The 25,812-nt window shown below is 45.9% G+C and overlaps 1 protein-coding gene across 6 annotated transcripts in view; it reads left to right on the top strand.

Annotated features, from left to right (window-relative positions):
* Tmem150c (transmembrane protein 150C) overlaps nucleotides 1-20,212 on the top strand; it is a 73,075-nt gene extending 52,863 nt beyond the window's left edge. For 3 of the 6 annotated variants that reach the window (XM_029476915.2, XM_085836900.1, XM_085836901.1), the window contains 9 exons: nucleotides 2,251-2,340; nucleotides 4,855-4,908; nucleotides 5,000-5,032; nucleotides 5,131-5,198; nucleotides 6,241-6,381; nucleotides 11,742-11,858; nucleotides 13,766-13,836; nucleotides 14,238-14,415; nucleotides 17,854-20,212. In XM_029476915.2, coding sequence (XP_029332775.1) covers nucleotides 2,261-2,340; nucleotides 4,855-4,908; nucleotides 5,000-5,032; nucleotides 5,131-5,198; nucleotides 6,241-6,381; nucleotides 11,742-11,858; nucleotides 13,766-13,836; nucleotides 14,238-14,415; nucleotides 17,854-18,062 — 951 coding nt within the window. In that variant the 5' untranslated portion in view covers nucleotides 2,251-2,260 and the 3' untranslated portion in view covers nucleotides 18,063-20,212. Of the gene's footprint in view, nucleotides 1-2,250; nucleotides 2,341-4,854; nucleotides 4,909-4,999; nucleotides 5,033-5,130; nucleotides 5,199-6,240; nucleotides 6,382-11,741; nucleotides 11,870-13,765; nucleotides 13,837-14,237; nucleotides 14,416-17,853 lie in introns of all 6 variants that reach the window. The other 3 variants (XM_085836903.1, XM_085836902.1, XM_085836904.1) reach the window with 3 other exon arrangements.
* The last annotated feature ends 5,600 nt before the right edge of the window (nucleotides 20,213-25,812 follow it).

Below are 25,812 nucleotides of genomic sequence, written 5' to 3'. Positions count from 1 at the left end.
CAGGCTTGGAGACCACTGAAGAAGGACCATTCCTTCAGAGCATCCTTGCCCTTCAGTGCCAGATACTGCTCCAAGAACCCCCTGGTGAGGATGTGAACATCATCCGGCAGGAATAGCCACATGGACCATGGCTGCACCTTCTCCACCCATCTCTATAAGTCGAAGTTGGGAGTGTTAGCCATGACCAATGCCACCGTGAAAAGTTCTCATATTTTGGTTCAACAGTAGCATTTTCCATAAACCACAGTAATTGGCATTCCAGAACAAAAGCCTGGATTCCTGCCCCATCCCACCCCCATCCCACCCCAGAAGACCCTCGACATTGGCTGTCTGTAAGGGATGTGTTTTGGTCACCTGGACTTGTGTGTGTGTGTGTGTTGGTTTTGTTTTTGTTTTTGTTTTTTTGAGACAGGGTTTCTCTGTGTAGCCCTGGCTGTTCTAGAAATCACTCTGTAGTCCAGGCTGGCCTCAAACTCCCAGAGATCCACCTGCCTCTGACTCCTGAATGCTGGGATTAACTGCATATGCCACCACTACCTAGCAGAATTCTTTTACTTACCTATCCACCATTCCATTTTTCACCCTAGCAACAGCCAATCCTGAGTCAGAAAGGAAGCGTCCACCCTCCTTCCTCACATGCTGCTTCAGCCCTGGATCCACCCCAGTCTGTAAGGAATGGAGGCTCTGGTTAGGTTCCCCGAAGTAAAGACCTGCACTGTGGGAAGACTCTGCTAATTAAGGTTGAAGTCCACCATGACAGATAACCTCTGGACTTGGCACACTATGAGAGACTCTTCACTAGCGGGACTTCTCCTTCTCTGACCCTGTCTGGGGAATTCTAAGCCCCACACATGCCTGCAGCTGAGGAATGTCACGTAACCTTAGTGTGGTTATAGGAACAATTTCCTTTCTCCTGATAAAACCTATTTGGCTAGTACCTGAGATTTCTGAAGTGCTTCCCCGTGCTAATGAGGCACTTCCATGCCTTAATCCCTCACCTCAGCCAATGACCTTTGCCCACCTTGGATGATCTTACCCTCAGTCCCCCTAAAACTTTATAAGCCTGAATCACCCTAAGTAAAGTTGATCTGCCTCCTGATAGCAGGTCCTGGTGTAGTTATTCACCAGATGCACTCACTGGCCTTCTAAACACCTTACACACACACACACACACACACACACACACACTAGTCTCCACTCCCACCGACCTTGTGGACCTTACCAGCTTATGATCCATGATTGTGGGGAGACCCACGCTGCACTGTCTTTTTTTTTTTTAATTGTTATCCCTGTGACAGCTAGTGTTTTATTGTCAAGTTGAACAATGTGGTGTCACCTGTGGTGTGAGTATCAGTGGGTAATTGTCTGGATTATGCTGGCTTGTGAGCATGCCTGTGAGAATTTCTTAGTTTGGCCAGTTGAAGACAGAAGACCCACCTTGAGTGTGACCAGCACCATTTATAGATTGGGCCCTGGATGGAATGAAAGGGAGAGCAAGCTAAGTGTGAGCACTAAGTATGTGTGAATTAACTCATGACTCCCTGCTCATGATTGTAATGTGTTATGGTCAGTTCTCTCTGGCTCTTGCTGCCGTGACTTCTCCATAATGATGGGCGGTAACCTGGGACTGTGAGCTTTTGACCCTTAAGTTGCTCATATCAGGATAACTTATCACAACAGCAGGAAATGAAGCTAAGACATTCCCCAAATCCCAATGTCTGTGATTTTGCCAATATGCTTATTGAAGCTAATAGAAAACATTGTTTGCCAAGTATTTATTCATCTTGAGAATCTACTAGAACTGCTCAATAACAGCCACAAGGAAAGTTCAGATTTGCAAAACATCTGTCATTTCCCCCGAATTGCTAGTTTATTTAGTAGCTATTTGTTTCTCACTCTTCCATAGACTTAAGCACACGGAAGATTCATCAGGCCATTAATGGTAGTTCTAAAAGTACTCTGGACTATACTGTTGGTACCAACCCTTCTACATTCCATACTACAAAGTCCTTAATCCCTTCTTAAATAAATCACTGAGTATGTAAAGCTATACATTTTCATGAGAAACCTCCCAGTGGGTCATGGGTAAGATCTGGAATCTCCAAGCTAGTAACAAGCAATAGTAAATAAAGTTGAATCATGATTTTGTAAAATACGTGGGGTGTTCTTTCTTCCCGGTTGGGCTCTCCATCTTGAAAGCATTATGTGGATTTTTGCCTACGTTATTAACCCCTGTTCATTTGACTTCAGTTGCACAGGCATGGACGGGAAGAAATGCAGCGTGTGGATGTTTCTACCTCTCGTGTTTACTTTGTTTACTTCAGCTGGCTTGTGGATAGTGTGAGTATACTTCAGTTAATGATTTAAGGATTCAAGTGTAGGGGCTGGAGAGATGGCTCAACAGTTAAGAGCACTGACTGCTCTTCCAGAGGTCCTGAGTTCAAATCCCAGCAACCACATGGTGGCTCACAACCATCTAGAATGAGATCTGGTGCCCTCTTCTGGTGTGTCTGAAGAGAGTGGCATTGTACTCACATACATAAAATAAATAAATCATAAGCCTTCCGCTCTGGGAAGGAGTGGAGCCGGAGCAAGAAGAAAAATAAAATAAATAAGTAAATAAATAAAGGATTCAAGTGTATAAAGGATTTCAGAGAAAAATCCAAGTTTTGGTATTATGACATATTTATAGAAGTGTACTTATAAGTAACTTTATATATAGCAAATGATGTTTTTTAAAAGTAAATATATATTTATACATATACACATACATACTAATTCAACCTTACTAAAGTCTCCATTTTATCATCCTTTATTAACAATAACAAAATTTAATAATAAATTATGCAAAAATAGGTAATGAAGAAGACTGGTTTTGTCTTCTGTTCCATCTCTCTTTCCCTTAACCTCTAACCCCCATCAAGACAGGTCTTGCTGTGTAGACTAGGCTGGCCTTGAACTTGCAACAGTCTTCTGAGTGCTGAGATTACACCACACACAGCCATCTGAACTTCTTGTGAAGCTTTTTGTTTACCCAGAGTCTTACTCTAAAGGCTGGTATGGAGCCTGTCCTGGGATGATTGGCTTAGACCACTCTAATGAATCTTGAAAACTGATTATAGGAGTTAATATTTGCAAGATTTTCCTCATTTGACACCGATGTGCTGTGGACTCCATTTGCAATCTAGTTATGACAAGATATGATGTATTTATCAAATAGTTATCACTGTGCCAGAAGGCCTGGCTTACCACAGAAAAAGTTCCCTTAGTTGATGATTCAGTCAACATTTGTCTCAAGAAAACGCATGAAGAATGATGTCACTGGCCTGGGGCTGTGTGGCCAATGGGAGAGCACTTCCCTAGCACGTAAAAGGCCATGGGCTCTGTCTTAGCTTCTGTTCTATTGCTGTGATAAAACCCCATGGCTGAGACAACTTATAAAAGAGAAAGCATGTGGTTTGGGGCCTCCAGTTCCAGAGAGTTCCTGATTGCAGAGCAAAGATGTGGTGGCTGGAAAAGCTGAGAGCTCACATCTTGATCTGCAAGTAGGAAGCAGAGAGAGCTAGCTGGAAATGATATAAGTCTTTGAACCTTAAAGCCCGCCCCACAGCAATACCACCCTCAGCAAGACCACACCTCCTAGTCCTTCCCAAGCAGTTCCCTCAGCAAGACCACACCTCCTAGTCCTTCCCAAGCAGTTCCACCAACTGGGGACCAGGTGTTCATTCTCATTCAAACCACCGCAGCCTTGATTACAAAGAGTGGGAAAACAAAACCAAACAAGCAAACAAACAGAAAAGGAAGAATTGAGACCATATATTCCTGAGAATATTCCTATTAAAGCTATAAGGTTTACCCCCACCACCACGTTTTCAGATTATAAGTATCACTGCTAGTTTGGAGTCTCTTCAACATTAACTCTTGTAAGGAGTTGGGTTTCTTTTTAATCATATATATGTCTCTGTGTGGTATGTGCCTATAAGTGTAGATGTCTATGAAGGCTGGAGCCATCAGATGCCCCTGTAGCTGGAGTCACAGGAGCTGTGAGCCACCTGGCATCAGTGCTGAGAACTGAACTCAGGTCCTCTGGAAGAACAGCGCATGCTCTTAACTGTTGAGCCGTCTCTACAGGTCCTGATAATCAGTGACCCATTAACCCTGGCATTTTGCTTTAAAGAACTAGTGATCTATGGGTAAACAATTGCAATTGGCACGGTTGTGGTGGTGCGCACCTGCAATCCCAGCACTTAGAAGGCTGAAAGAGGGGGATCGTAGGTTTTAGGCCAGTGTGAGCTACAGAACAAATTCCAGGTCAACCAGCGCCATAGTGAGATCCTGACCCAAAAGAAAAATAAACGTAGTCAAAGACCTTTTTCTATTTCCTGGTTGGTTGCTTAGTTGGTTTATTGAGAGAGAGTCTCATATAGCCCAGGCAGGTCTTGCACTCCCGATGTAGCTGAAGATGGCCTTGAATTCCTGATCCTACTTCCTCCGTATCCCAAATATTGGAAATACAGTTGTATGTGTGCAGACATTCCTACCTAAAGAGTGTTTTCTTGCCAGGCGGTGGTGGCGCACACCTTTAATCCCAGCACTTGGGGGGCAGAGGCAGCAGATTTCTGAGTTCAAGGCCAGCCTGGTCTACAGAGTGAGTTCCAGGACAGCCAGAGCTATACAGAGAAACCCTGTCTCGAAAAAAACAAAAAACGAAAAAAAAAAGTTTTCTTAGAAAATAATACATATGGCATGATACAGATAAATTAGACATTTAACCCAATTAAATTGGCAAACAATTCTTAGGGTTTTGTTTGTTTGTTTTAAAAAATTTTTAAAGTAGTCATTCTCTCTTGCTAGGTACTTTATAGCCGTGGAAGATGACAAAATTTTGCCATTAAATTCGGCTGCAAGGTAAAGATTTCCTCTAGAGAATGCATTCACTGTTCCCCCAGAGTTACCAGTGACATTGTCTTAATCTGTGCCTCTGTGCTTTGTCATCTAGGAAATCGGGTGCAAAGCATGCTCCGTACATCAGGTAACTGAGTCTGCCTGGCCTGTTTAAGGAAAGTGCATGTCAGATCCACCAAGTTACAGACGTGGACAGCCGGACCCTAAGGCTTTCCCCTCTTCCAGTTTTGCAGGTGACGACCCTCCTGCGAGCTGTGTGTTCAGTCAAGTAATGAACATGGCCGCCTTCCTAGGTAAGAGGAACAGGGACAGAGAGATTCCTGTGCTCTGATACATCTCTGCTTTAAATCTTCCTAAATCCTTATCGAAACCATGGGGGGACCTGACTAAAATTTAGTGTCAAGTCAAGTCAGTATGCTGAAGGCAGCTTTTGTTTTAAGGACCCGTTTCCCCCTCGTAAATCCTTTTGCATCCCCCTGCCTCCCTCCAGCCCTCCTCCCTTTATGGTGCTCATCTCTTCCTTCATACTCCGAACTTTATTTCTTTTGCTGCGCGAGATAACATATTTCACGTGTCATAAAATCTTGCTGAGACTGTAAGAGGGTGGCATGTGGTTGCTTTGAAAAGGATGTCTTATTTATTCCTTCCTTGGCGAAGACATAGGCTCTGTGATGAGTATCTCCCTTAACGTTGACCCTAGCCCGACATCCTCCTGAGTGCCCACATACATCAGGCTGCCCTGTGAAAACACAGGCTTCAGAAAAAGTACCATTTCTCTGGATCCCAAAATCCTCCTTTAACACCCTGCCCCTGAGCATCTGAAAGTACTCGTACACAACCCTGCCAGTCCTCTGGGGACAGAGGGAAGCAGCCATGTTCTTCGTCTTGTTGAATATCATCTGCTCGTCTAAAAACACCCACGCATGTGCCTTTAAACCCTGAGGGCAGAAGCAACTGGATAGATATCTGAATTCGAGGTCAGCCTGGTCTACATAGTAAGTTCCTGGCCAGCCTGGACTACATTGAGAGCCCCTGTCTATAAATAAACAAGTAAATAAATAATCCAGTAAATCCATTCACTCATGGCCTACATGCCTACTAACAAACGCTCGCAGTTAACAGAGCACAAAGCCCCAACGGTGAACCTGAACAGCTGCTCTGAGGCCTCCCGCAGACCCTCTGGGATCCCCGGATCACAGCGCGTGGGCGGGCCTATAGGCTGCCAGCCTCAGCCCTGAGCATCTCCCGGGGGCTCAGCACAGACATTGGCAGCCGTGATTTCTGCTCCAGACCCATGGTTGACTGTTTTCCCATCTCTGCCTCATTTCCTCACAGTACACAGGAGCCTTCCCTCTCGCAAAGGCTGCCACAGCTGTCCTCCACGGGGCTTCAAGGAAACCAGCGAGCATGCCGCGAAGCTCCTCATTATTTCCTTGGTATACTCTGCACAATTGATACGTCCCAGAAGTCTTTGGGGTAGGCTCTAAAAACTGCCAGTTTGCAACAACTTATGTGTCCCGTGGTCACAAAGCCTGCGATTAACAAATTATAAAAGCAAGCGACACCCTCTTCCAGGTGCATCGTCCCCTCATTCTCCGGCTCTCCCTGCGCCGTAGAAGAACAATTAAGCTTTTAGCAGCCTTTGCTGGAAGGTGTCAGAGCGGTCTGTGTTCAGCCGTTGTTACCGATCATCATGCTTGATGCCAGCTGGTGGACGCAAAAACTGATTGAGATTAGTGTTCTGTGAGAGCAACGCCGCAGTCACTTATTTATCAACTGAGCGTGGAAAAGAATCTTTTTTTTTTCTTTAAAGATTATTGTTGTGTATGGTAGCTGCTTTCTTCTCCCCGAGGCTGGTCCCCAGTAGACCTCAAGCTATCACTTTAAGCTCTCCAGCTGCCTTTAAAAATAGCTTTCACTGCTTATAAAGTCGCTGCTTTTGACAGCCGTATAGGCAGTAATTTATAATCTGAAAGAGAGTCCATGTGGCACTTATTAAAATTAGTTAGCGGGGATCTTTTATCTTTTTGACAGACTAATCAAAGATTAAATGTTCGGTTATTCTCTCCACAGAATTAGCTGCCTTCTCTGTCCTGAATGTACACTTTCTTCCCCACTGGGGGCAAGGACCCAAGACAAATGTGTTAAAAAGAGCATTCCCTTGCCCTAGGGAGGATGAGAGGGTACCGCAAATAGCTAACTGATCCCAGTCACCTAACAGCAGCCGCCCCCCCCCACACCCCCCCTCAGCCAGAGCATCCCGGCTGCTGTGCTTTCCCGCAGCCATAAATAGGAATCGCTGATGGATAAACAGTAGAATTAACAAAACAGAAGTCAGCTGCCTGCCAGCTGAGGATTGTGACGGGGAAATGTTATTCTGACTTCCCCGACTGGAAAACTCCAATCAGTCCTTAGACATTTCATTTTTCAACGTCAGCTATGTTTCTAATTGTGGTCTTTTATAGAGAGGAAACTCCCATATAACAACAACAACAGCAGCAACCACAACAACTTATGTAGGCCCCAAAATAGCAGAGGGGTGGGTTTTAAAGTTCTCTTTCTAAAGCTGTTTAATACAAATATAAATGTCTTTCATTACATCTTGTTTGGGGGCGGGGGAGGTAGTTTACACATGTCACATGTATGTGAAGGTCAGATGACAACTTTCAGAGGTTAGTGCTCTCCTACCATGTAAGACCTGGGGATTGAACTCAGGTTCTCAGGCTTAGTGGCAAGTGTCTTCACAAGCCATCTCACTGGCCCCCAAATCAATCATTTTTAATGAAACTTAAAAGTATACTTATTAACCTATTAGGGGATAGAGGGATGGCTCAGATGTTAAGAGCACTGGCTGCTCTTCTTGAAGATGGGGGTTCAAGTCCCAGTATCCACATCGTGGCTTGCAACTAGCCAGTCCCAAGGGCACCTGACACCTCCTCTTCTGAACCCTGCAGGTACTGCATATGTATGGTACACATACATGCAGGAAAAACACATAAAGTAATTATTTTCCAAGTTGTCAGTATATCTATTGGTCAGAAAGTAGCTGTCACGAGAGCGGATCCGCGTGTGGGATATGAAGATGTCTTTGAAATGGCCATACTTCCCAGAAGCTACTTTTGAGAAGTTGTAACTTGATCACTATGTTGAAAATTGGCTCTTCTAACAGATTGTTTGACTAAAGATAGATTAAGTTCATAAATTCTTATAAAGCCAAATCCTCATCAGTTCCGTCTTTATAAAATTCAGACTAGAATCTATCTTGAAGGGAGACCTTGTCTCTTCTGAGCTGGTTGGTACAGAGTCAGGGCTGAAAAGGGCAAAGCCTGGTGTTTGGAATGTGACTGTCAAAACTGGGTGTCAAATCATCACATTCAGATGGAGGTTTCTGCTCCTGATAAAGCAACTTCTCGCCCATATTCCAAGCAGGAAGCCGCTGCCTCCAGGAGGTAGGCACATCCATGACTCTAGACAAGACATTCATAGTTTCCAAAGTGATCCACATCCCCGGTGCTGGGCGTGGGGGAGACACTGTCAGGTGGGTCAGCGTGAGAAGCCATACTGGATCTGTGTTTACAGTGCATGTCAAAGTTCTAGCACAATAGGTCCACAATGTTAAATGCCCGGCAGAGAGTTCCCAGGAAAAGGCTTCTCACTAGTTGTCTTCAGAAGAGATCAACGGTGCTAAGTTTGTGTTTTGTTCTTCTGCAGTGACATCATACAGTGTTAATTAGTGAGTGTTCCTTCCCATGGGGCGCTGTGCTAAGCCCTTCCATTCTGATCTAAGGCTGCTTTACCAGTCCTGCCTAATTAGCCCTCTCCTACCTTCTTCCTGTTCCCATCGTAACAATGAATGCTTTTGTAACTAGTAGACTTCTAGTATAACCCTCCTTGTAACTAACTAGATATAGTGTCATGCTTTTGTAACTAGTAGACTTCTAGTATAACCCTCCTTGTAACTCACAGCCTTCTGGTACACCTCCAGAGATATTGGTTGTAGAACAGTTGTCAACTTGGTTATTCTCTGATCAGTCATAGGCCTTAGCTGGAACATCTGAATCAAGTTTTATTCCCATTGCTGGTCAGAGGTACTCGGAGTTACAAATGAGCTTTGGATCACACCGCTCAACACAGTGAAACCTAGCAACTTGGGAAATGCAGGCATGTAGATGGATGGCTTCTCTCTGTTCACGGCTGGAGAGATGAGGGTCTGGAGTCAAGGGTAAACCCTTAGTAAATAATTTCCAGTTAAATTGCTATATAAGTAGGGTAATTTTGTCTTTTCTGATGAAATACAATATCAAAATGGTCATAGGAAGTTGTTACTACATTCCCTTATATGTGGATATGTTTAAGTTAACTGCTAATTATCTTTCTTCATTTATAGACTAACTTTAAACACACACACAGACACACAAAGACACACACAGAGAACTATCTCTGCATAAGCAGTAATAAAAGGTGATCTTTTAGGTTAGTGACTTGAGTTCAGACTGTCCTCAAGGCCTCTAGTACAAGTGGGTTGTGCCAGAGCTATTTGACATCCATGGAAGGCCTGCCTTTTCTGAAGAGAAATGGGGAGGGGGGTGTTAAGTAGATAGAAGGAAGGTCGGGTCAGGAGAGGGACTGGGAAGAGAAGAGGGAAGTGTGGCTGGGATGTAAAGATAGGTAGATAGATGGATGATAGACAGATGATAGATAGACAGATGAGGTAGTGGGTAGGAGATAGATGATAGATGGATGATGATGATGATAGATAGATAGATAGATAGATAGGTGATGTCATGGGTGGATGGATAGATAGATGTTTAGATAGATGGATGATAGATAGACAGATAAACAGACAGACAGAAGTGGGGTTTGAAATCTAACCCCCATTCTACCTTTATATTCTCAATTCACTTTTTAAAAGTGTCCTTTTAAAAACAAGTGACTAATATCACTTGAAGGAATTACTTTTCAGTGAATGTGGTTTGTCCAGATGTGATAACCTTGTCCTCTTTCCCATGTCTTCTGGCCTTTCTGTTCTAACACTGCTATAAGCCAAAGGTGGCTGACCAGCTAATCCCAAATCCTGGCATGTCATTTGTCCCTGTCTTCTTGGATTGTGCCATGACTCTGCAGTCCTCTCCTGGCCCAGTCTGGGCTTCGCTGATATTGCTTTTGAAAGCTTGGGAAACAGCCCTGTTAGCAACACTGTCATCCTTGCATCAATGGAGGGGAAATGTACACTGGGCTGCTTCAGGTTGTCCCGGCCTGCAGGACGGTCGAACAGGGTCTGGGGAACCACCTGTGGAGAGAATGAGAAGCGAGAAACACAAGGACGGACAGCAAGTCTGATTTATCAAGCTGTCAAATTTTTATTATTCCCAGGCAGGTTTTATGCCCACAGAAGCAGAGTATGGGGAGGGGGATGACACAAAATCGCTTTGTTTCTGGGAGAACGCACCTATTCCCCAAAGCAGGATATTGGCTAGGTAAAAAGTTCATCAGGAGGAACAGAACAGAATGGGTTGCTAGGTACCTGTCCACAAGATCTGTAGCTATTTGTTCTTAACTGGGGATAATACTTTCCTACAGAAGCCTCAACTTTTCCCACAGAAATCTCGTTTTTTTTTTTTTTTTTTTTTTTTCAGAAATCTCAACTAAGCTAATACTTCTCCACTAAGGCCAAGACTTTGTACGTAAGCACTTATGGCTGACAAGGCAGTAAACATTCAAACAGGGTCACTCCCAGCATCAGGTCCCCTCTGATTCCCCAAAAGTTCAGAATAATAAGGCATATGGAGAGTCTAAGCATTGAATGAAAAGGTCCTTTGAGAAACTGTCTGTCTGTCAAGAACTAGAGGTAACTAAGGACTCCTGAGAGTGGACAAAACAGTCGATCCCCGGGGAAGAGCACACCAGCTGGTTACCCAATATCAGTCAGTCAGTCCCGAAAACACATTGACAATCAGCATTATGCAGACCGAGCAGGTTGTATTTATGTATTTAGGGATATGTATATATACATATACCTATGCATACATATATGTGTCTAATAACAATTAATGAGAAAAAGAAGCCATGCATGAGTTTGTAAGACAGCAAGTAGGTGTATTTGGGAAGGTTTGGAGGGAGGAAAGGGAAGGAGAAAATGGCATTCTAATAATCTCAAAAATACAGAAATAATAAGGAAAATGTGTCTGTGGTGAGATTTAAGATATGTCGTGAGAGCCAGCCATGGTAGCTCATGTCAATAACTCCAGCATTCAGAAAGCTAATGGAGGATCCCAGCACTCGGGAGGCAGAGGCAGGCGGATCTCTGAGTGCGAGGCCAGCCTGGTCTACAAAGTGAGTTCCAGGACAGCCAGGGCTACACAGAGAAACCCTGTCTCAAAAATCCAAAAACAAAAAAAAACAAAAAAAAAAAAAACAAAACAAAAAAATCAATGGAGGAGAATCCTGGGTTTGAGCCTCGACTACAGACTGAGTCCCAGGACAGCCTGGACTGCATAGCCTGGACTACAAACTTGAGTTCCAGGCCAGCCTGGACTACAGACTGAGTTCCAGACCAGCTTGGACTGCATAGCCTGGACTACACTCTGAGTTCCAGGACAGCCTGGACTGCATAGCCTGGACTACATTCTGAGTTCCAGGACAGCCTGGACTGCATAGCCTGGACTACATAGCCTGGACTACATTCTGAGTTCCAGGCCAGCCTGGACTACCTACCAAGACCCTGTCTCAAAACAAGTTTTTAAAGTGTCTTACTGTTTTGCCATGGTCTTAGACGTCTACCTTTGTCTAGGCCTGTGGTTTACGTATTTTGATTTTATGGTTTATTTCCTCCCCAGCCCTCGTGGTAGCTGTTCTGCGCTTCATCCAGCTAAAACCAAAGGTTTTAAACCCATGGCTGAATATCAGCGGTCTGGCGGCGCTGTGTCTGGCTTCTTTTGGAATGACCTTACTTGGTAATTTCCAGGTACTTCCTCTGGCATTTCTGCCTCCCTCTCGTGCTGGTAAGATTATTCACGTCTAGATTGTTGCAGGCTGAGGTATAGTCACTGTATGTATGGCCCGTGTTATTCTGCATGAACTTCAAACACAAGTAGACACTTGGGTCCTGCATCCCCCCGTCCCCAGGGTCTGACATGTGAGTGCTAACTGCAGGCATAGATGCCACAATGGCTGAGAAGGAGCTCACAATGGCTGGGTTTCTCCTACAAGGATTCCTTTAGAGGGCGGCTCACGCTTGTCTTCATTGTAAACAGTATCCCAGTGTGCTTTCCTAGATAATTCAATGCTGACCAGCGTCTATGATGAACGCGTGCATTTCACAGTAACACGTTGACATGAAAGTCAGGATGGAAAACCACGATGGAAAACCTTTTCTAGAATCCCTGATTCATACAGAGATGTATTAGCCCTGACTCAGCCTCCCAGAACTCAGGAGCCCTGTGCACACACCTGGAAGAGCAATTTCCTCTTGTCCTGAATGGTTTCTTTTTATTTTTTCTGTAGTTGGCTAATTTCCCTGCCTCCCTTTGTTCCCCTGTTCCCTGCACTGTGAGCAAACAAGATATATCTGATCTCCTCCCTGACAGAGGCACCCAGGACCCTCGGCATTCAACTGCACATGTGTCTTTGTTTTTACCAAAACCCGCTAGTGGGTTTTTCTGCAGCTCTTTCTTATTTTCACCCTGCCTCCAGCTGATTCATTAAACCAGGACCATTTCCTCCTCAAGGCTTCACCTTGGCTCCCAGCCAATCGATATTTTTTGCACGATGCATTGTTAACAGCCCTATTCCATGTCAAGCTGGATAGCCGGGAAGCTGCACTCTTAGAGCATATGGCCCAGGATAACAAACTGTCAAGAGCATCTCTGTTGAGATGGCTGCCGAGATCTTGGTGGCGGCCTTCACAAGGGCTGGACATGGAGGTGTAGCTTAGTTAGTACCCCCACCCCCAGGGCTTTGAGCTCTGATGACTACTGAAGTGAATATTTCATTCTGAAGTCCTAGAAGAATCCCAGAAATGGGTTGTCTTGGAGAAGGACAGATTTTAAAGCTATGAATGATGACACCCAATGAGAAGAACATCCTTGCTAGATTGTCTGCGAGGAGCATTTAGAGAACCGATAATCAGCCCTCTAGCGTATGGGATGAGAAATGTTCCCATCACCACCTCTTTTTACAAATTTGAGAAAGTTTGATCCATATGACTGTATTACCTATTTTAAAAAACAGGTAAAACAGGAGTAATAAACGAAATGGGTTACATTCAACATGAGAAATTGATTTCCTAGAAGTGAAATTCAGCTTGAGAAATCATTGCTTTAAATGAGTTTTGAAAATAGACCTTTTGAATTATGAGGGGGGAACGTGGCTTCTTAGTAAAGGGTGGGGCAGGGGAATCTATAACCAGAAACAATAGAAAGATCATAAGAGAAAAGCAGTATTAATTTGGTGCAACACTTACAGCAACACTATCAGACAGTAAAAGAGCTAAGGGGAGTGTAAAGGTTTACAATAATATTTCACCGTGGTTTAAAAGCTGTCTCCTGAGCGGATTTCACTTTCCTGAAGGTGCCGTTAAAGTGCAGATAATTTTATCGGGAGTTTTTGGTGAGAGGCACCTTCTGTGCAATAGCTGCGTGCTCATGTGGAGAGTTCTTACATCTCTGACAGCCAACGGAAACAACCCAGAGAAGCCTCAGTGTTTAGACTCTGCCGATCCTTGAGACTGGATCTTCAGACACAGTTGTTCTTTAATGGCCTGTGGCTCTGGCTAACGCGCAGAGCTTACAGTTTTCTTTATGACTATAGGAAAACAAAACCCAGAGAATTCCTATTAACATTGAGTGGGCCTGTGTTACAGACAAGCCAGTTGTCTCAAGGGTATCACTGTGTGCCAATCAAATCTTCCCGTGCCAGAACTGGCGATTCTCAGTAAGTACGCATCCACATCCCGACCCTCGTTCTCTCTCAGCTTGAAAAGCAGAGTCTGGGATGTGTGCCCATAGGAACTTGACATTTTCCTTTTTTATGTAATTCTCCTGCTTTTTAATTTCCTTTCCTTAAAAGCTTTTTCTGGAAAATAAATTCAGGAAATAGATCCCTGCCTCCTGCAGGGTTTTCTAAACAAATGTTTTTTAAGTTTGGTGAAAAAACGATTTCTTTCCCTCCCTCTCTGTGGATTTTAACCATTTGAGAATCAACACAAAGAGGCTGGAGAGACCAGGAAGCCCAGCCCAACCTTTCTAATCTCTGTAGCCCCACTCCTGAAGACCTTCCCCCATCCCTCTCCGTAGTTGCTCACGGCCTGCGTGTCTTCCACCTCTGTCTTCTAGCTCACAAACGATGAAGAAATCCACAATGTGGGGACATCCTTGACCTTCGGGTTTGGCACACTGACCTGCTGGATCCAGGCCGCACTGACACTCAAAGTCAATATCAAGAACGAGGGGCGGAGAGCTGGGATCCCGCGAGTCATCTTGTCAGCCGTCATTACCCTCTGTGTAGTCCTGTGTATCCTTTGAGGGCTCTCTGTCAGGGACAGTAGAGCACAGGTAAGCTTTATGTACAGAAGACCATTGCCCTTCCCCCAGTGTAGAAAAGCTGTCAGGTCCAAAAGCGTCAACATGAACCTATGACTTTGTGCTCTACCTTTACAAAGGCCTAGCCAGGGGCTACAGAGATGGCCGAGTGGTCAAGAACACTTGCTGCTCTTGCAGGGGCCTGGGGTTTGGTTCCCACCCCCACATGGTGGCTCACAACTGCCTGTAATTCCAGAGAGGGTATGCTGTACCCCCATCTGGATTCCTCAGATACTGGACACACTATGGGTGCATATACATACATGCAGACAGAGTAGTCACACACACACACACACACACATACAAATAAGTCTTTACATAAATAAATAAAAATCAATAGTCAGGTCTGGTGGAGCATAGATGAAATTCCCAGAACCTTCTAGATGAAGGCTAGAGAACTGGGAGATTAAGATCAGCCTTGCCTACATAGTGAGTTCAAGGCCACACTGGACCACATCAGACCCTGTCTCAAAAATAAAAGTAAATTAAAAAAAAAAACAAAAAACTATCAGACCAGATTTTTATACCAAGCCAAAGAGAGATGGGTAACTTAAACCAAAGCAGGTTCTGCTCTCTGAAGATCCTTCCAACCTACGGGAAAGGTGTCGGGCATTCTGCCGCCAGCCAGAGATTCCATTCATGAAAACCACAGTACAGAAATCCAAAAGTGTTGTGATATTTTTTCCATCTTAAAAAATGTATCCATGACTTTGTCTTCCTCTGGTAGGTTACTGGTTATCCTTAAAATGAATTGCAGGGGACAAATGCTTATATCTCTCCGGATTATATATTTTTCTGGAAAACAAGTTCAGGAACTGGGTGGCCTAGGGGTGTGGTTTTCCTGGATAAAGATTTGAGCCTTTAGGGTGCTATGCTCTTTCTCCTCTCAGACTTTGAACCAAGGGAGGAAAGACAAAGAGGAGCTGGGCAAAAATCAGCCTTGATTCCTAGGGAACAGAGGAGAGATCAGCTCAGACCCCATCTGCACACTGTCATCAATAAGCAGAGGGAGGGAAAGGCAGAGTGTGCCTCACTCCCTCAAACCCCAGACAAGCCCCAGAGAGCAGGGCCAGCCAGCGCACAGCCCTGGCTCAATAGAAGTCACCAGTCCCTGTCTGTGTTGGTCTGTTGCTGTGATAAAAATACCCCGACCAAAAGCAACTTAGAACATGAAAGGTTTGTTGAAGCTTACAGAGCCACGGGGTTCAGGTCCATCATGACAGGAAAGCCTAGTGGTCAGAGCAGGAAGCTGGCTGTGGAAGTGGGGCAAAGCTCTAAAGATTCAAAGCCTGCATCCGGAACATACTTCCTCCAGCAAGGCTCCGTCTTCTAACAGTTCTGTAATTTTCACAAACAGAACCCCCCAGCTGGGGATGAAGTTTTCAAATACACGAGTCTGCGGTTGGCATCTATCATTCAAACCCCCAACCCCACCCCACCCATTACTTACACTGAGCACAGAGCAGATGAAAAGAAATCAGCTTTTATTCCTAGTAAAGTGGGTTCGAATGGCTCGGGCCTTGTCTACACCCTGTAGTAACCAACAGCTACTCAGGCAGGTTCTCCTCAGAAGAGGGAGTCACGATTCCTAAATGGTCACTCACAGCTAACACTTACACACCTCAGTCAGCAATACCCAGTGTTTGCTGAGCGCTTACCCTGTCTAGGCGTCGTTCTAAGCTCGTGAAATGTATTGATTCTTTCAATCAGAGGTTGAGCTTCACAGGTAGGCTAATTTGTCCAGGATCCCACAGATTGTAGCTACCTGATGCCACATGATCAAAGAAATCAAAGCTGCCATGTCCCCAGAGTTAACCCAGCCCTGATGACATTTTCTACCCTCAGTCAAAAGAATGTGCAGACTGTCTGTGACTCTGGGGCTGACAGTTAATGGTTCTGATTTGGTTGCATCTGAACACTTGGAAGCGCTGCTGCCTAAGTTAGGGTTCCTATCACTGCGACAAAAACACCATGACCAGAAAGCAAGTTGGGGAGGGAAGGGTTTATGTGGCTTACACTTCCATATTGCTCTTCATCACTGAAGGAAGTCAGGACAGAAACTCAAACAAGGCAGGATCCTGGAGGCAGGAGCTGGTACAGAGTTCATGGAGCGGTGCCTACTGGCTTGCTTTCTTGTAGAACCCAGGATCACAAGCCCAGGAGTGGTATCACCCATCATTGGCTGGGCACTCCCCCATTGATCACTATTTGAGACACTGCCCTACAGCTGGATGTCATGGAGGCATTTCCTCAACTGAAGTCCCTTCCTCTTATGACTCTAGCTTGTGTCAAGTTAACACAAAACCAGTGAGTCCAGTTGCTTAGTGTCTGGCTTTCCTGGATCCAGGCTGAATCAAGAGAGTAAAGATCGCTGAAGTAGCTCCACCTGCTCTTACAGTCTCTGGAAGTCCCTGAAGATGTTAGGTCTGTGCATTAAAGACAGAGCACAGGTGTAAGTCCACAGATAAATCCAGGGGGCATATGTGATTTTTCTGAACAAATGTTTTTGGTTCTTAGACTGTATTTCACCAAAACATGCTGTGAGCTTTTGCTCTCTGCTCAGCCCCCATACTTCCATATCCATGGTCATATGTGTGCGCACACACTATATGTATTACACACATATATATATTTCTTTGATATGGATGTATACACATTTAGGGAAAGGACTGTCATCTAATATTTTATTGGTCTTTTGAAATTATTTGGGTTTTTTTTTTCAGAAGTTTTTAGATTTTAAGTTTATTTTTACATGTATGACTGCTTTGCCTACATGTGTGCATGCATGAATATATGTGAACCACCTTTATACCTGGTGCCTTTGGAGGTCATAATAGGGCATCATGCTTTAGTACTGGGATTACAGATGGCTTTGAGCCACCATGTGGGTGCTAAATGAGCTCCATGGAAGCTGAAAGGATGGCTCCATGGTTAAGAACACGGTTGCTCTTTCAGAGGACCAGGGTTCAGTTCCCAGAATGCACGTGGTGGCGCATAACCACTCATAATTCCAGTTCCTGAGACCTAATGCCCTCTTCTGAATATCAGACCGATATTGGGGGTGTGGTAGGTGGCCAAGATTGGTGGATTGTGTAAATCCACCAATTCATGCCTGTGTGAGGGACTTCCGGCAAGCTCCCCACTTGGCCTCCGTTTCTTGACTCTCAGTGATGACAGGATCACTGTAAGTGTTTCAGGAGATCATCTGTGAACACATCTAGAAGCATGCCCAGCACGGCACACAGCTCAATACAGTCTAATAACACATGCAATTATCAGCTTCAGCGAGCCCTGCTGCTGGTAGCTTGCCCAGTGATGAGGAGACTAATGCGGTTATGCCCGATTACCCTCCTTAACTCCTGTGCCCTAGATTTCATCCTGATGGCCCAAGATATCCACATGTACGCAGCCAGGGTCCAATGGGGCCTGGTCATGTGCTTCCTGGCGTACTTTGGCACCCTGGCTGTGGAGTTCCGGCACTACCGCTATGAGATTGTGTGCTCCGAGTACCAAGAGAACTTCCTGAGCTTCTCAGAAAGCCTGTCAGAAGCTTCTGAATATCAGACGGATCAGGTGTAGCCCATCAGTTTGTCCTAAGGGGTGCGGTGGGTGTGGCAACAGGGGAGGGGCCAGGAGGATACACTCACGGGACTCGACACATCACCTCACGATGCTTTTCACACACACGGACGCATACTCACGGCCACATCTGACAGAAGAGCTTTTCAGGGCAGGTTACTTTTTTCTTGAACAAGCACAAGCCCTCATGTATGGAAATACACGCTGTCACATCGAAAACATGCACGACAGAGCCAGAAGCTTGTGCATGACCACCTCCCCGCCCCCCGCCCTCCCAGCAGGCCTTGCGCTTCTCATCCTTTTCCCGGTTCCAACCTGGCATCTTCCTCCTGCAAAGTAAGGCCAGCTGAATATAAAGTGAGAGTCAAGCCAGCTCCCTAAGTCGCCTTCAGGTCAGAAGGGCTTGAGGCGAGCACGAGCACGAGGGGAACTTGAGTGGAAACCTAAGAGCTGACTGCATGCACTCCGCACTAAAGCTGGCCGTGGCCTGAGAGGCGTGGGTAGAGCTTACCCATCAGGCTGACATCACTGTTCAGCCGTCGGCTTTGTGGATCCAGAGAGAGAAGCATGCTACAGAGAGTGAGCGGGGGAAAAAAGCCGGCCACCATCATTTGGACTTGAGTCACTCTGCCTGAGGAAGATCTCCAAACGTGAATGCTACCCCGGGACAGTCAGCCGCGAAAGGCACGAGGTACAGCTGAGAGGGCGTGGCTTGGTTTTTCCTTCCACAGTGCATCACCCCACAGTTCCAGTTTTATAGCTCATGGCTTGCATTTTCTTTTTGAAGTGCCACTCTCACGGGACTATGTAGGCCTTGTGGGCAAAGGTATGGACCAAAGGCAAGAACCTTGTTTTGGCTTCAAGTATGAAAGGGGTATACGTGTAAGCTTAATTTATATCTAAAGAAATAATAAGAAGAAAAAAAGATTCTCAAAGAATCGCAAAAGAAATCTACATGGGGGTGAAAGGCATGAGGGCACCTGTGGGCTCTGAGGAAAGACAGGTTAGTCCTCTTGCTGCCAGTCCAACCCAGGGGAGATTTTAACATCCGTGTGTTGCTCAAATTTTATAGTTTGAGGACTGGGGACTTTAAATTAAATTTGGAAGTTATAGAAGCAAATTAAAGACATCGCCCTCCCACAAACCACATTGGCACAAATGGAGCTGCAATACTGCTAAGCTGTTCAGAGATGAGCCCAGAGGTGCAGGTGTTCAAGGCCATCCTAGATCCCTGTGCCAACAACAGAGTGCCAAGTGCACAAGCACCTCCCCTCCCCCAACCAAGTGCACAAGCACTCCCCAACCAAGTGCACAAGCACCCCCTCCCCCAACCAAGTGCATTGTTTCAAAAAACTCTCCCAACTCCTAAGGGTCTCAGACAGCCCGGAATGTAATGTGGAAAACGTTGTTTTGTAAATTCAACCTGAAGTATAGCTTCCCAAGGAAGGGTTCAAATGCTGTTACATCTAATCTCCGCCCCCAGCATAGCCGAGCACACAGTAAATGTCCAATGAATAGATTTGCTGCTCGTTTCTGAGTGGAGGTGAGGAGCATCAAAGAGATTCAGAGACAAACGACAGGGTGGAAGCCAGAGTGAAGAAGGAGGGGGAGGACTCATCACTACAGGACAGGGCAGAGAGTGAAAAGCCCTCAGGGGTGTGAGAAAGCCTCAAGTAGAGTATTCTCTTATTAAAAAGGCGTCTTTACCGTAAATACTCCAGGGGGACATCTGTTAGTTTTGAAACTGCTATGGGGTTTCTCTTCTTTCCTCCTTTTCATTTTTATATTTTAAAGATTTTTATCAAAGAACAAACGGCTTTGTTTTACTCTCCACACTCCAAGTTAAAGAGCTTTCGATGATCACGCTTCTCTGCTTTCTTAAGTGTATGTAGCAGCAGAATCAAGCAAGACTGACATGACTCATTGGGACCTGGCCACTGAATAAAGGGGTTTTATGCTAAATCGTGACTTCCTCATTTCTTACACTAACAGTTCTTCGTGGGTGTGCACGTACACGTCCATGCTTGCTGTGGATAGCTTGCAGAACACGTTCTTTAATGCTCACTCTATTGTGACAGATATACAGTTCAGGATCAGTCAAATGGAAGAGGTGCATGGGTAAAGAAGGCAGGCCCGGGGCTGGCTCCCTTGCCCTCAGAGCACCCCAGGCTCTCAGCTTCCCAGCCTGGAAGCTACCCACAGCTCTCTGTTCAGGAGTGGAGCTGACGGCTCTCCATCCCAGCTGCCCCCAACCTCCCGGAAGTAGGTAGGCTGGAGGTCTAAGCACCTGGTGAGCAGCCTCATCCTAAAGTTACCTCAGTAGCATGAAGTCTGGTACAAACAGAAGATGTTCATTATGAATAAAACACTGCTGTTCTATCCTATGGGTGTTAGGAATTCCATAGCAGGAATGGAATCGAAAGCCAAACATCTTATCTGAGAAAATGTTTTTGTACAATAAAGTTTTAACATGTTCTTTCTCTCCTCCCTGATCTTCCCCAACCCCACGTCCAATTTCTCTCTCCATAAGAAGCTAAAATCAAAGCAAACTAAAAAGAAAACCAATAAGACAAAACACAGTGTCTTAGTCAGGGTTTCTATTCCTGCACAGACATCATGACCAAGAAGCAAGTTGGGGAGGAAAGGGTTTATTCAGCTTACACTTCCACACTGCTGTTCATCACCAAAGGAAGGCAGGACTGGAACTCAAGCAGATCAGGAAGCAGGAGCTGATGCAGAGGCCATGGAGGGTGCTGCTTACTGGCTTGCTTCCCCTGGCTTGCACAGCTTGCTTTGTTATAGAACCCAAGACTACCAGCCCAGGGATGGCACCACCCACAAGGGGCCCTCCCACCTTGATCACTAATTGAGAAAATGCCTTACAGCTGGATCTCATGGAGGCATTTCCCCACCTGAAGCTCCTTTCTCTGTGATAACTCCAGCCTGTGTCAAGTTGACACAAAACCAGCCAGTATGCAGAGATCTCACAAAAGGACACGGGGTGTGTGTATGTGTGTTAGCAAACTACTCCTGGGCATGGAATCTGCCCAGTTGTGTTGTTGATATACCCAGTGGCACTCCATTTGAGGAAGCTGGTTTTGTGTCCCAGAAAATTCCAGTTACGAGTATCTTCTTGGTTAGGGGTAGGAAGGACTTTGTGTCTGCTCTCCCTCCTCAGGGCTGGGATGTTGTCTGGTTTGAACCTACACAGGCCTTGTATGCACTGTCACCGGCTCTGAGTTCACATGTGTATCAGTTCTATGGTGTCTAGTTCTATGGTTCTATGGTGTCTAGAAACAGTTTCTTTGGAATCGTCACCTCTGGCTCTGACTCTGCCGCCTCTTCTGCATAGAGGGATCTTGAGAAGGGGTCTTTCTTTCTTTCTATCTTTCTTTTTTTTTTAAGATTTATTTATGTCACTGTCTGTCTTTAGACACACCAGAAGAGGGCATCAGATCCCCAAATGGTTGTGAGCTACCATGTGGTTGAATCACCATGTGGTTGCTGGGAATTTAACTCAGGACCTCTAGAAGAGCAGTCAGTGGTCTTAACCGCTGAGCCATCTCTCCAGCCCAAGGGAAAGGGTCTCGATAAAGGCCTCCCAGTTAGCGCTAAGTGCTCCCAACTCACTCTCTGCCCACTGTCCAGTTGTGGGTCTCTGCTAATTACCATCTACTCGGAGCAGCAGCTTCTTGGATGAGGGCTTAGTCTGTGAGCTATGGTATAGAAATGTGTCATTAAGAGTCACTGTACTGCAGGGGGGTCTCCCCTAGGCTCATGACATTTAGGCCCAGTTCTTGGCCATCTTACGCAGTACTTTGTACAGGTTCCACGTCATGTCATCTGGGTTACCAAAGATCCAAAGTGATAAATACCATATTTCCCCTTACATATGGATGTCATCTTTTAAGTTTTAGATATGTGTGATTCAATCCAAAAACCACAGTGGTTAGGTAGCTGGTCAGGGACGGGGGTTGGGAGGCTGGGCATAGGAATGGGATCTTCCAAACCTTTTTATTTTTAAACGACCTCACACAAATACAGATGGAGCTCAGAGTGACCCCTTAGAGCTGACATTCACAGCACTCACAGGAAGCCATAGCTGGGGAATCTTCATACAGAATGAGCAGCCCTGGCTGTCAGGGAACAAAGTCCCACACATACTGAGTTTTGTGTTGTCCAACTGAGCCTCTCGAAGGAGAAAAGGCCAGAAGTATTTAATGGTCATCCCAGCACTAGAGAGGCAGAGGCAGGAGGGCTGGGGTCCACTCTAGAATGAGCTACGTGGTAAGACCCCTATCTCAAACAAGGAGAGAAGGAAGATTTTACTGCCATATATCAACCCTTCCGAGTTATCCAGCCAGATCGCCATCCTGCTTGGTCCACTCTTTACTAATTAACGGCATCTCCACTGTAGGGCATCTCAGTTTCAACCCTTTGGTCTCAAGCCCTTAAACCCACCCTTGAACAGTTGTCCTGTGTAAGTTAAAGATGTTCATCTTCCAATCGTTACAGGGACTCCTGTATCTGTTCCCACACCCAATATTTGTGGGGAAATCCAAACAAAGTCACCTTTGAAGCTGAGTACAAGCCAGGCATGACAGCGCATACCTTCAATCCCAGCCCTCAGGAGGCAGAGGCAGGCGGACCTCTGAGAATTCAAGGTCATAGTGAGTTCCAGGGTGACCACAACTACTTGGTGAAACCATTTCTAGAAGGAAAAGGGGGAAGAGGAGGAGGGAGGAAAGAAAAGGAAGAAGAGAAGGAAGAGAAAGAAAGAAGGGGGGGGGGAAGCAGGGAGGAGGGAAGGAGAAATTTAAGGCCAGCCTGGGCTATATGAAACCCTCCCAGTCTTTAAGATGACTACGAATCTCTACTGCCACCATCTGGTCCAATCTGTTAACCATCTCTCCTGATGGTCTCCTAACAACAAACCTGGTCTGTTTCCATTATGGGTTCCCTTCAACCTGCTCCTGACACAACAAGGCCATCTCTCTTAAAGGCTACACTTGTTCATTTTCTTTCCTGTGCTGACGAAACTCCAGGGCTTTCCCATGTCCTCAGACTGAAATCCCAGCTCACTACAATGTCCCATAGGTCCCAGCCCTCTAAACCTTTCATTATTGCTGAGACTCCAGGGGTAATCTACCTTCAGATATGAAAATCTCACCCTCTTCGCTGAGTTGGGTGTGGTCTCTCCACTCTTCAAATCAGCCTCCAGAGTCTGCCGCGACACTATTTCTTAGGATTTGTTATGGACTAAGTCTTTGTAAAACATGATCTCGGGCCAGAGAGGCAGCTCAGTAGGTAAAGGTGCTTGCTGATAACCTGGACAACCCCAGTTCAATCCCCCGGACCCAGGTGGTAAGGAAGCCAACCCACAAGGTTGCTCTCTGACCTCCACATGTATGTCATGACACATGCACGGAAACATTAATAAGGTACATACATGCCTGTAATTGACTAAGGTTACAGTGCACAGCCGCTGGAGAGTCGGCTCAGTGGTTAAAGCACTGGATGCCCTTTCAGAGGACCAGGGTTCAATTCCCAGCAACGACATGGTGGCTCACAACGTCTGTAACACCAGTTCCAGGGGGTCCGATATACTCTCTTCTACCTTCTACCTCTGCTGGGACCAGGCTCATAACAGTGTACAGATGTGTAAGCAGGCTAAGAATGGCTTTATTTGGAGATGTGAACATGTTGGAGTAAGTGTGTCACTGAGGGCTTTACAGCTCTTGTCCTAGCTACCTGGAAGCTAGTCTTCTCCTAGCAGCCTTCAGACGAAGATGTAGAACTCTCCTGCACCATGCCTGCCTGGACACTGCCATGCTCCCATCTCGGTGAAAATGGACTGAGCCTCTGAACCCGTAAGCCAGTCCCAAGTAAATGTTGTCTTTATAAGAGTTACCTTGGTCATGTGTCTGTTCACAGCAGTAAAACCCTAAGATACCAAAGAAAAGCGATACCACCATTGAGGAAAAGAATGGGGCAATCTTGACATTCCTAACTGCACACTGTGGCACAGGCCTGTGCTGTGGAGGAGAGGCCGCGCCCTGCTCGGTAACAATGACTTACTTGATGACTTAGTTGATGTCCTAGTTACGTTGACTGCTGGATGCCAGGCCAAACATAAGATGCAACAGCAGGGGCTGGTGAGATGGCTCAGTGGGTAAGAGCACCCGACTGTTCTTTCGAAGGTCCAGAGTTCAAATCCCAGCAACCACATGGTGGCTCACAACCATCCGTAACGAGATCTGGTGCCCTCTTCTGGAGTGTCTGAAGACAGCTACAGTGTACTTACATATAATAAATAAATAAATCTTTAAAAAAAAAAAAAAGATGCAACAGCAGAAAACCACTGTCTGACTCCCAGACTCAGCGCTAACTGCCAGCACAGCTGCAACATCAATGCTCTCTGGTATCCGGGGTCTCAGCTCGCTGACTAGAAAGCCTGAGGTTGGAAGCAGTGGCTAACTGACTGCTCACAGCCTGCGTTCCTCTGCAGGCTGTGTGAATCTGGGTTCCCACACAGCATGGAGGTAGCGGCTTCCCAGGAGCAAATGTGCAAACTGCAGCACCTGACTAGGGAGCTCTCGAAGCAATACAGTGAGAGCGCTGAGGCAGGGGAATTGGCTCAGGGTTCGAGCTTTGGGTGACCTTTCACTGTGTTCTCACAAAGTAGACAGCGAGGAGAGGGAGAGAGAGATGAGACAGTCGTGGGACTAAAAAAAACTGGTAAAACCAAGCTCTCTCCTGTCTTCTCTTCCCCTAATGAAGGCACCGAGCCTACTGGAGCAGGGCCTTATCCTTATGACACTTATTTACTTATTTCATTTATTGAGACAGAGTCTTACCACGCAGCCCTGCTAATCTGGAACTCACATTCAGATGGTCCAGGCTCAGGCTCCAGGGTACTAGGGTCTAGATGGGTGCTACTACACTTCATTTCATCCAATTACCTCCTGAATGCCTACCCCGTTGGGATTTGAACACATGAATTTCAAGGAACAGTCCTGGCGAGCCACCACAGCAACCGTCTGACAATGCCCATAACGGCTCGAAGGGATTGGCTGTACCTTCCCGAGCTTGGAACTCTGCCAGTTCCGGTAGCTACCCAGGCCACTTTGCTGAAAGAGTTAAAAGCACAGCTGAATGAATGATGGGTAATAGTTGGACAAACAATAAACTTGGCCTAAAAGCTTGTTAGGAAGATCAGAAAAATATGGTCTTTGGTGAATTAGGTCTTTGAATAACACATCCTGGTGTCTTCTTGGCAGATAGGGGTTTCTATATGATCCCTACCCCCACCTCTCCCAGGTGCACTCAAAGTCTTATACCTCGTAACAAAGACCACAACCCTATGGGGGGCGGGGGGATTAAAATGGAGTTAGACCCTCGCGTGCATTACTGTCAGGGCTCATCATAGTCTCTTCTTCATCTGCTTGGCTTGCTTCCTTCTGAGGCTTAATCTCAAAAGTTGAAACTTCAGGTCTTCCTCTCCTAATTCTTCCCCTAATCAAAACTCCGCGATTTAACAGCATTCCTATGCCAATCAGCTCTCAACCTCAGCCTGCTCTGCGGGCAGGCCAGAGCTTCGGGCTCTGGGCTCCTCCTCACTGGTTTGGTTACTTCTTACCTCTGTCTCCCAGTCTACATCAGCTTTCCACTTTACACATCAAGTCACTGTCTCCATAGCAACAGCTATCCAGTTACTCAAGGCGAAATGGTAGGCATTTCCCTTTCCCGT

The sequence above is a fragment of the Mus caroli genome, unplaced genomic scaffold (assembly GCF_978045245.1).
Source record: "Mus caroli unplaced genomic scaffold, Mus_caroli_1 scaffold_4, whole genome shotgun sequence".
Classification (NCBI taxonomy): Eukaryota; Metazoa; Chordata; class Mammalia; order Rodentia; family Muridae; genus Mus; species Mus caroli.
The sequence above is the reverse complement of the archived record's forward strand: the minus strand, read 5'-3'. Positions and strand labels throughout refer to the sequence as shown.